This window comes from Procambarus clarkii, chromosome 48 (genome assembly GCF_040958095.1).
Source record: "Procambarus clarkii isolate CNS0578487 chromosome 48, FALCON_Pclarkii_2.0, whole genome shotgun sequence".
In the NCBI taxonomy this organism is placed as follows: domain Eukaryota; kingdom Metazoa; phylum Arthropoda; class Malacostraca; order Decapoda; family Cambaridae; genus Procambarus; species Procambarus clarkii.
This window is the reverse complement of record NC_091197.1, coordinates 6,673,336-6,683,695: the sequence shown is the minus strand read 5'-3', so window position 1 is coordinate 6,683,695 and position 10,360 is coordinate 6,673,336. Positions and strand designations below refer to the sequence as shown.

At 44.4% G+C, this 10,360-nt stretch overlaps 1 protein-coding gene across 1 annotated transcript in view; it reads right to left on the bottom strand.

The window, feature by feature from the left end:
* Positions 1-6,076: 6,076 nt before the first annotated feature.
* The window catches only part of LOC123764643 (phosphatidylinositol phosphatase PTPRQ), a 78,670-nt gene continuing 74,386 nt past the window's right edge, over positions 6,077-10,360 (bottom strand). The window contains exons 32-34 of the mRNA XM_069302465.1: positions 9,966-10,186; positions 8,344-8,594; positions 6,077-7,613 (exon numbers count right to left, since the gene is read on the bottom strand). Coding sequence (XP_069158566.1) covers positions 7,559-7,613; positions 8,344-8,594; positions 9,966-10,186 — 527 coding nt within the window. The 3' untranslated portion in view covers positions 6,077-7,558. The remainder of the gene's footprint in view (positions 7,614-8,343; positions 8,595-9,965; positions 10,187-10,360) is intronic.

The following is a 10,360-nucleotide window of genomic DNA, read 5'->3' as shown; positions in this document are numbered from 1 at the left end:
TATTGCGTGTACCGTGTGGCTATCTTATCTGACGTTGAATTGCTCATGATAAGTAAACCTTCACCAGCCATTACCAATACAAACAATATATCAAATTGATATACACTAATGCATTTAGTTGAGGCAAAGGAGAAATGGATAAAAATGGATTGAAACTACCGGATATATAATTGTGTAGGATTCTGTAGAGTGAAATGTTTCCCAGTCCATGTTGACTGTGGCAGTAGATGGGGTTGAGAGCAGGATATTTAGCCTTAGTGGTGAGGATGGTAGGATACACCCACGTATAATCTGGATGGTAATAGTTGACTGCTTAACAAGTAGTGTTTGGCATATAGTGCTCTGCTATGTCAAATCTTTGATATTCGTTGTAACTGTCGATTATTTCGTGTTGTTTTTTTCCAGATATCTCTGGCGATGGTCTGTGTGTGTGTAGAAATTTTGCTTTCTTTGATAGAGCTCTGTTGTTTGTGCATTGTTAGACGCCTTGCAAGAGATATTGTTGTCTTGCTTATATATTGAGACTGTCGTTGGGACTGTCAGTTCCCAAGTAGGCATTTAAAGGCATAAACGACATTCGTCTCTTTCAAAGCGCTTCGTCTGGTGTCGGCAGAGTTCTTCATGCACAAGTTTGCAGTCTTCTTGTTGCTGTAGTAAAATGCCTCCGAAGATGTTGAGATCTTCAGCGAAACTCATCATTTAGCAACAGGCCAATAAAATTGCAAAATAAACCGTGTAGCTCGTTTTTCAACTTTATTTCCAAGTAATGAATAATGCAAAAAATAAAAAGAGGATTCATACTAGAATCATTTGACTTAACCCCTTTTCAAATTTTAAAATTTTAATGGTCAGGTGCGTGTCACTAAAGGATGTGCTGCGGGGATTAATTTTTAACATATTTGGAAGCAGAAATGTTATAATTTAATACAAATGGAGAGTAATGGCATTTATAATCCATCTTGGATAAAGAGAGATGGGTGTTACCCAGTCTAGTAATTTACCTAGTCTAGTAATACCCAGTTGAGTAATTTTGCCCTGCATTTGTATTGGTCGGCTGGAATAGTTGTGGTGGTGTAAACTAGCAGTTTTATCTTAGTCGTTTAGATGGTATGGCATACCTAAAGTGCAAGTTGGTTGTTGATGGAAGTGTTTAATGTATAGCGCTTCAGCTATATCTACTCCTCCACTGTATTTGAATATGACGATTATTTTGGTGTTACTGATTAGGATATCTCTGGAGATGGGCTTGTTGTGTATAGTAATGATGTGATCTTTGACATTACCTTTTTTGTATGTATATTGTCTAGTCTAGAGAAGTTATTGTCTTGCCTGTATATTGAGACCGTTGGAGGAAATTTCTCTAGCTCCAGGAAAGGCAAGAGTAAACCAGCTTTTTGATAACACTAGAAAATTCTTATATTTATTTTGCAAATAATTATGCACAGTAGCGACACTTACCTGTTTGGTTCATTAAGGTGTCAACTTTACCTATGTTTCCCATGTTTTAAATTATTCTTTTGATATAAAAGAGACAATTCCTCTTACAAGACTCTCTCTCAACCAGAGGAAAAAAGACCTAAATATCATAAATATAATCAAGTAAATATTTACTATGACACGGTTCATGTAGTTCTCATAGAAAAAAATTACATTTCGAAAAATTATTGAAATAATTTTTGCTCACTCTTCTACTTTCTGTAGACATACATAACATATAAATTATAAGACATGGGAAAGAATCCCTAAGTGACCCAAGATTAAACAAGAGTTGCCTGCTAAAACCACCACAGTGTAGGTGCCTGCTAGGAACCACCACAGTGTAGGTGCCTGCTAGGACCACCACAGTGTAGGTGCCTGCTAGGACCACCACAGTGTAGTTGCCTGCTAGGACCACCACAGTGTAGGTGCCTGCTAGGACCACCACAGTGTAGGTGCCTGCTAGGACCACCACAGTGTAGGTGCCTGCTAGGACCACCACAGTGTAGGTGCCTGCTAGGACCACCACAGTGTAGGTGCCTGCTAGGACCACCACAGTGTAGGTGCCTGCTAGGACCACCACAGTGTAGGTGCCTGCTAGGACCACCACAGTGTAGGTGCCTGCTAGGACCACCGCAGTGTAGGTGCCTGCTAGGACCACCACAGTGTAGGTGCCTGCTAGGACCACCACAGTGTAGGTGCCTGCTAGGACCACCACAGTGTAGGTGCCTGCTAGGACCACCACAGTGTAGTTGCCTGCTAGGACCACCACAGTGTAGTTGCCTGCTAGGACCACCACAGTGTAGGTGCCTGCTAGGACCACCACAGTGTAGGTGCCTGCTAGGACCACCACAGTGTAGGTGCCTGCTAGGACCACCGCAGTGTAGGTGCCTGCTAGGACCACCACAGTGTAGGTGCCTGCTAGGACCACCACAGTGTAGGTGCCTGCTAGGACCACCACAGTGTAGGTGCCTGCTAGGACCACCACAGTGTAGGTGCCTGCTAGGACCACCACAGTGTAGGTGCCTGCTAGGACCACCACAGTGTAGGTGCCTGCTAGGACCACCACAGTGTAGGTGCCTGCTAGGACCACCACAGTGTAGGTGCCTGCTAGGACCACCACAGTGTAGGTGCCTGCTAGGACCCCCACAGTGTAGGTGCCTGCTAGGACCACCACAGTGTAGGTGCCTGCTAGGACCCCCACAGTGTAGGTGCCTGCTAGGACCACCACAGTGTAGGTGCCTGCTAGGACCACCACAGTGTAGGTGCCTGCTAGGACCACCACAGTGTAGGTGCCTGCTAGGACCACCACAGTGTAGGTGCCTGCTAGGACCACCACAGTGTAGGTGCCTGCTAGGACCCCCACAGTGTAGGTGCCTGCTAGGACCACCACAGTGTAGGTGCCTGCTAGGACCCCCACAGTGTAGGTGCCTGCTAGGACCACCACAGTGTAGGTGCCTGCTAGGACCACCACAGTGTAGGTGCCTGCTAGGACCACCACAGTGTAGGTGCCTGCTAGGACCACCACAGTGTAGGTGCCTGCTAGGACCACCACAGTGTAGGTGCCTGCTAGGACCACCACAGTGTAGGTGCCTGCTAGGACCACCACAGTGTAGGTGCCTGCTAGGACCACCACAGTTTAGTTGCCTGCTAGTACCACCAAAGTGTAGTTGCCTGCTAGGACCACCACAGTGTAGTTGCCTGCTAGGACTACCACAGTGTAGGTGCCTGCTAGGACCACCACAGTGTAGGTGCCTGCTAGGACCACCAAAGTGTAGTTGCCTGCTAGGACCACCACAGTGTAGTTGCCTGCTAGGACCACCACAGTGTAGGTGCCTGCTAGGACCACCACAGTGTAGGTGCCTGCTAGGACTACCACAGTGTAGGTGCCTGCTAGGACCACCACAGTGTAGTTGCCTGCTAGGACCACCACAGTGTAGTTGCCTGCTAGGACCACCACAGTGTAGTTGCCTGCTAGGACCACCACAGTGTAGTTGCCTGCTAGGACCACCACAGTGTAGGTGCCTGCTAGGACCACCACAGTGTAGTTGCTTGCTAGGACCACCACAGTGTAGTTGCCTGCTAGGACCACCACTGTGTAGGTGCCTGCTAGGACCACCACAATGTAGGTGCCTGCTAGGACCACCACAGTGTAGTTGCCTGCTAGGACCACCTCATTGTAGTTAGGAATCAATCAGCTGTAGGCGTTTCTACTGATTAGATACGAGATAAAGTTATCTTCAAAACTCGCCGCGTAACCTTAGCTAACTTATGATAACCTAACTAAGCTACCTTAATTAAAGCTTATTTAACTATAGTTAATCTAACCCAAGTTAATTTAAGTTAAGCTAAACTAAACTAAGGCAATCTCCATGGCGCAGTGCTAACACACTCGCCCCGCGCTTCGCAAGCAATTTGAGCTGGGTTCGTATCCTGACCGAGGAGGACTGACTAGCACCAATCCATAACTTTTTTTTTCAGGAATATTCCTGCGCGGGCCCTAACCCTCTGGCTGGCCCACTAAGTGTTGCTTGTTTCTGTTTTACTTGGGCGGAGTATGAGTATTTATGACTTGTATGGTCGCTTCAGTAAGATTTTGTCATATGTGTTTAACAACTTCTTCTGCTCTGTTGAATCTAAGTTGAAATCTTAATGGGTTTGTAACTGTGCACTGTGTTAGATAATGTTCCAGTAGTCTGTCGGGCATTTCTCCACAGTGTTGACATTTCCTCTCATCTTCCGGAACCTGTAAGCCTATTTACCATGCACATGGGTATCCAAGCCTGATGCGATGTAAGTGTACTCCCAGACACCTGTTTACTGCTGGGTGAGTGCGGGCATCATGGATGGGAAAAGGAACTCTGCCAATTTGTTTCCGATTCCGCCGGAAAACGAACCCGGGCCATTAGGACTACGACCCCAGAGCGCTGTTCACTCAGCCGCGAGGCCCCATATGTGTGTGCGTGTGTGTGTGTGTGTGTGTGTGTGAGAGAGAGAGAGAGAGAGAGAGAGAGAGAGAGAGAGAGAGAGAGAGAGAGAGAGAGAGAGAGAGAGAGAGAGAGAGAGAGAGAGAGAGAGAGAGAGAGAGAGAGAGAGAGATCTTGATAAAGAGTGCCATCTAGAGGCTGAATGTTGCATCTAGCTGTGAGGACACCAACTGATGACGTCACAGGTTAGGATGCCAGATATATTTTTGTCTATCACCGGTTTTATTCTGCAATAATTCTTTATCTCCTAATTAACAATTTCAAATGGTTGAAAAGTTTCACTTTTATTGGGTGCATAAGAGATAAAACAGAATGTTATAAGCAGGGCAGGTGTACCGAACACAGGTGATATTATTGAGTGGGTGGAGCCTTTAGTGTTCCCTTCCTGTGATTGGCTATTGCGGTGAATGTCAACAAAGTGTTTCTACCAATGAGGCACAAGTAGGGGAATGCTTTCTTGAGGACAACAACACTTAAGTCTTATCGGTTGCTGTTGATCCGTTGATAGTTTAATGTTCTCCCAATAGATGGCGTCAGCTGTTTCTTATAGACTGCTTGGAGGTGAGCCCTTGTCGATTGTTTAATTTTATGACAATAGATGACATCAGCTGTATCTTATAGGCGTCCTTACGATGTTTAAATCACAGTAGGACTTACTTATGATTCCTATAGTACAAAAAATGCCTATTGTGTGTCGAGTACAGTCACTAATATGGACGAATAGTTTAGTCTGGTGAATACACGGGTTTTTGACATTTGACATCCAACATTATTTCCGGAACAGCAAATTCTTACAGTAACATTCGTTTCTACAACAGTAAACTGTTAGTTCATATTAATGACTGTTACATATGGAAAACAGTTTTGTGCTGTGTGTTGGTGCTGGGTACTGTGTAACTCAGTGTGGTGGTGTGTGTTGGTGCTGGGTACTGTGTAACTCAGTGTTGGTGCTGGGTACTGTGTAACTCAGTGTTGGTGCTGGGTACTGTGTAACTCAGTGTTGGTGCTGGGTACTGTGTAACTCAGTGTTGGTGCTGGGTACTGTGTAACTCAGTGTTGGTGCTGGGTACTGTGTAACTCAGTGTGGTGGTGTGTGTTGGTGCTGGGTACTGTGTAACTCAGTGTTGGTGCTGGGTACTGTGTAACTCAGTGTTGGTGCTGGGTACTGTGTAACTCAGTGTGGTGCTGTGTGTTGGTGCTGGGTACTGTGTAACTCAGTGTTGGTGCTGGGTACTGTGCAACTCAGTGTGGTGGTGTGTGTTGGTGCTGGGTACTGTGTAACTCAGTGTTGGTGCTGGGTACTGTGTAACTCAGTGTGGTGGTGTGTGTTGGTGCTGGGTACTGTGTAACTCAGTGTGGTGGTGTGTGTTGGTGCTGGGTACTGTGTAACTCAGTGTGGCGCTGGGTACTGTGTAACTCAGTGTTGGTGCTGGGTACTGTGTAACTCAGTGTGGTGCTGGGTACTGTGTAACTCAGTGTTGGTGCTGGGTACTGTGTAACTCAGTGTTGGTGCTGGGTACTGTGTAACTCAGTGTTGGTGCTGGGTACTGTGTAACTCAGTGTTGGTGCCGTCTATGGATACTGAGCTTTGCAGGATAAATAAGACTAAAATATACAAATTTTCGAGGTAATGAATTATTATACTATTTTTTTTTACAACTCGTACACTCGACATATATTTCACAGCACGAAGGATATTGTATATATATTTTTTACAATAGAACATATAATTACACCCATAAGAGAGAATGTCTGTCTGTTCGAGGTCAGAGGTCAGACAGTTGCCGGTTGCCTCACTGAACTTTTCCTGGTTAATTGTGATTGTATGGAGAGTTTCATAAGGTGGTTGGGTACAACCCCTCCCCCATGCCCCTCTTTAAGTACGATTGATTCCTATTGTGATAACCAACGACTACTATGAAGTATGTGTGTGTGTGTGTGTGTGTGTGTGTGTGTGTGTGTGTGTGTGTGTGTGTGTGTGTGTGTGTGTGTGTGTGTGTGTGTGTGTGTGTGTGTGTGTGTGTGTGTGTGTGTGTGTGTGTGTGTGTGTGTGTGTGTGTGTGTGTGTGTGTGTGTGTTTGAGTGTATGGATGTGTGAGTGTGTATAATCAAGGAGAAAAACATATCTATTTGCTCCTTAATTTTTCTATCACTGTATGTGCTAAATAAAAACTTAATCTAGGCCTCTATATAATAATAATAATAATAATAATAATAATAATAATAATAAGAATAATATCACATATCCACACCAAATCCTACTTCAAGATGTTTACAATCATGTATATAACATCAATATATTGCATATATGTGGCAAAATTATATACCACAGAAGCATATATATTTTTGGCATTTAAACCACAAAAAAAAATTATTTCATGATTTCGGATGATTTTAATAACATATTTTTTTCTAAGATCACTAGTACAGTATCCAGGGCCGGTGATATTGTAGATTTTCCTTCAAATGATGGATATCGCAAGACGAATGATGGCCCTAAGAGTGGATATCGTAAGAAGAGTGTGGTAACGATACCTGTGTGTGTTCACCTTTCTCTACACTACATGTGTTCCTCCTTCCTCTACAATACCTGTGTGCTCACCTTCCTCTACAATACATGTGTTCCCACCTTCCTCTACAATACCTGTGTGCTCCCCTTCCTCTACAATACCTGTGTGCTCACCTTCCTCTACAATACCTGTGTGCTCACCTTCCTCTACAATACCTGTGTGCTCACCTTCCTCTACAATACCTGTGTGCTCACCTTCCTCTACAATACCTGTGTGCTCACCTTCCTCTACAATACCTGTGTGCTCACCTTCCTCTACAATACCTGTGTGCTCACCTTCCTCTACAATACCTATGTGCTCACTCTAGCATTATCTTCATTTAACACGTGTGATCTATTTATTAATTTCAGTTGACTCATATCATTGTTATCCAAGTCTAAGTGAAGGATACATTACATAGGTTCAATGTGAGTTCCTCTTAAGATGTTCCTCCATTCTTGTAACAAATACAAGACTGTAATATTGCCCTGAATATTTTGTATTTTTTTGTTTTTGTATTTCAGTAGTTTTTTCTCTCTCGTCCCGTCAATTCTTCAACCAATATCGCTGTTGTTTGTAACTCTTTTGTTGGTTCTTGTACCTGAGGGTAAAGTATTGGTGGTTTACACTGATGTAAACAACATGGAACACTTTAAGTTACAAGTAATCATTTATCACGTTAAAAAAAAATGAACAAAAGATGAATAAAGAAATGTATAGGATTGAGAGTCAATATATATATATATTGGGATGTGAGTGAATAGGGAAGTTATAGGGATTGATGTTGCCATCCCTCTACGTGGGTCGTGGGAAGACATGTGAGTGTTTAAGAAATGGGAGGAGACATTACAGAAATATGAGGAGACATTACAGAAATATGAGGAGACATTACAGAAATGGGAGGAGGCATTACAGAAATATGAGGAGACATTACAGAAATGGGAAGAGGCATTACAGAAATGGGAGGAGGCATTAAAGAAATGGGGAGTAAAGAAATGGGTTCACATAAATAAAAGTTAGGTGAAAAAAAAATTATATTTAAATTCTGTAAAGAATGTTTAAGCAACCTCAACTAATGCATCTCATTTTGAACGTCATGGTCCCCAACGTAACAAATTTCAAAGTACTATCAAAAGCAGAGGCTCACAATCATCCATATTTTCTATGCAACAAGTAGGTTAGGTTAGGTGGGTTGCTTGGGTACGTACATTTCAGGTGAAGCTAGTACCTTGTATTCTATACGTTGTGGCACGTGAAAAGAAAGAGGGGGCCGGGTTAAGACCCCTTTACGAAATAAACACTGATGTAAATCACCTTAAATGAATACTTACAAATCTTGAACTTCGTCGTCATCCTGAGGGTTCATGGCTATGTCACTGGACTTGGTGCTTCGTGCAGAGGCCGACTTTCTTGGCCTCATCCTCGTCTTAGAGGAGAAGTAAACACCTCCGGCGATGACCAGGAGGAGCACCAAGCCTCCGACACTGCCTCCCACTATGGCCCCGACGTGAGCGGAGGCGACGCTACCCACCGTGCTGGCCTCCACCTCCGTCGGGAGGCTGACTCCAGCGTCGTTCGCCGCCTGTCGAGAGTTACGTGAGCGGTGTGGTGGTGTAGCCAACAGTAGGGCAGGCCAGGTGTGTAGAGCAGGCCAGGTGTGTAGGGCAGGCCAGGTGTGTAGGGCAGGCCAGGTGTGTAGGGCAGTCCAGGTGTGTAGGGAAGACCAGATGTGTAGGGCAGGCCAGATGTGTATGGGCAGGCCAGGTGTGTAGGGAAGACCAGATGTGTAGGTCAAGGGAACTATCAGGGGAAAGCGTCAAGCCATTACGACTATAGAGCACTTTGAAGGGATCAGGATAAGGTTTTAGGATGGGACGAGGGGATGGAATGGTGCCCAGTCACTTGGACGGTCGGGGATTGAAAGCAGACCTGGTATGTAGGGTCACGACTTAATGAAGGACTAGATGTACAGGTCACCACCTCCAGTATGGACCAGGTGTACAGGTCACCACCTCCAGTATGGGCCAGGTGTACAGGTCACCACCTACAGTATGGACCACGTGTACAGGTCACCACCTACAGTATGGGCCAGGTGTACAGGTCACCACCTACAGTATGGACCACGTGTACAGGTCACCACCTACAGTATAGACCAGGTGTACAGGTCACCACCTACAGTATGGACCAGGTGTACAGGTCACCACCTCCAGTATGGACCAGGTGTACAGGTCACCACCTACAGTATGGACCAGGTGTATAGATCACCCACCTACATACAGTAAAGATAATAGGTCAAGGATATATAAAATATTATATTTAATTCACATGCAAAACACTACCTTCCTCTAACATATGTGGCAGAGGTATCAAGATCTTGGTTAGCAGTGGCAAGCTGAAGTCCAAATTACCACTTCAAAAAATAGTCCTTTTTTTTTGGCTAATTGGAAAATTGTATTGCCATCCTATTCGCAAGGAAGTCAGTTTTACCCCGGAAGATCCTTGCAATTCTTATCGACATCTCCGTGTTAGAGGAGGAGGAGGAGGTGAGGTTTAAGTCGCCTCTACAGTCCCAAACTTTGTGGGGTCAGTCCCAGACTTGGCTCACTGGGATATCAGACCAGGAGTGGGGAGAAGGGGGGGGGGGTCAGTCCCAGACTCTCGTTTCACTGGGACATAAAAACGACAAAGCAGTATCCACAACTTAAAAAAAAATCTTAAACTGTATCTGTATGACAAATTAAAATTACAAATCACACGAATATTTTTGATGTGACAAAAATTATATGCTTAGGCTTTTAAAGAGGAAGATCAACATTATCCAAACTTTACGAGCAACTACATACGGAAATATATCAAACACAGGTTATCGTGGCGGTCAAATATTCATCCAAAATATACAGGTTGTACTTGAGTGTTTGTCTGAGCGCAGGGGAAAAAAAAAAAGAGAGCTTACCTGAAGGTTGATTATATACGTAGTTTTAGGCTGCAAGTTGTCGATTGTGTGTTGTAAGGATGAGGGATCATCGAGTTCACGGGTATCGAACGCGTCTCCGTGAGACCAGTTGAGGACCCAGCTCTTCAACTCTCCATTGAGGCTTTGTGGAGGAGACCAGCTTAGCGTGATGGAGGTCTTCGTACTTCTCCCGGTCGTCAGGGCTTGTGGGGGGCTGGGAGCTGCTCGGGTCCGGGAAGATGATACAGGTTGAAAGAGTTATGATTATAGATATATCAATTATGACTTGAATATATAATTATAGACAAATTATCTGTTTATTTATGAAAATGGTTATTTTTTTATTTCATAGTTGCCACCATAGACCCAACAGTTTAAGTAATACATAAAGTGTT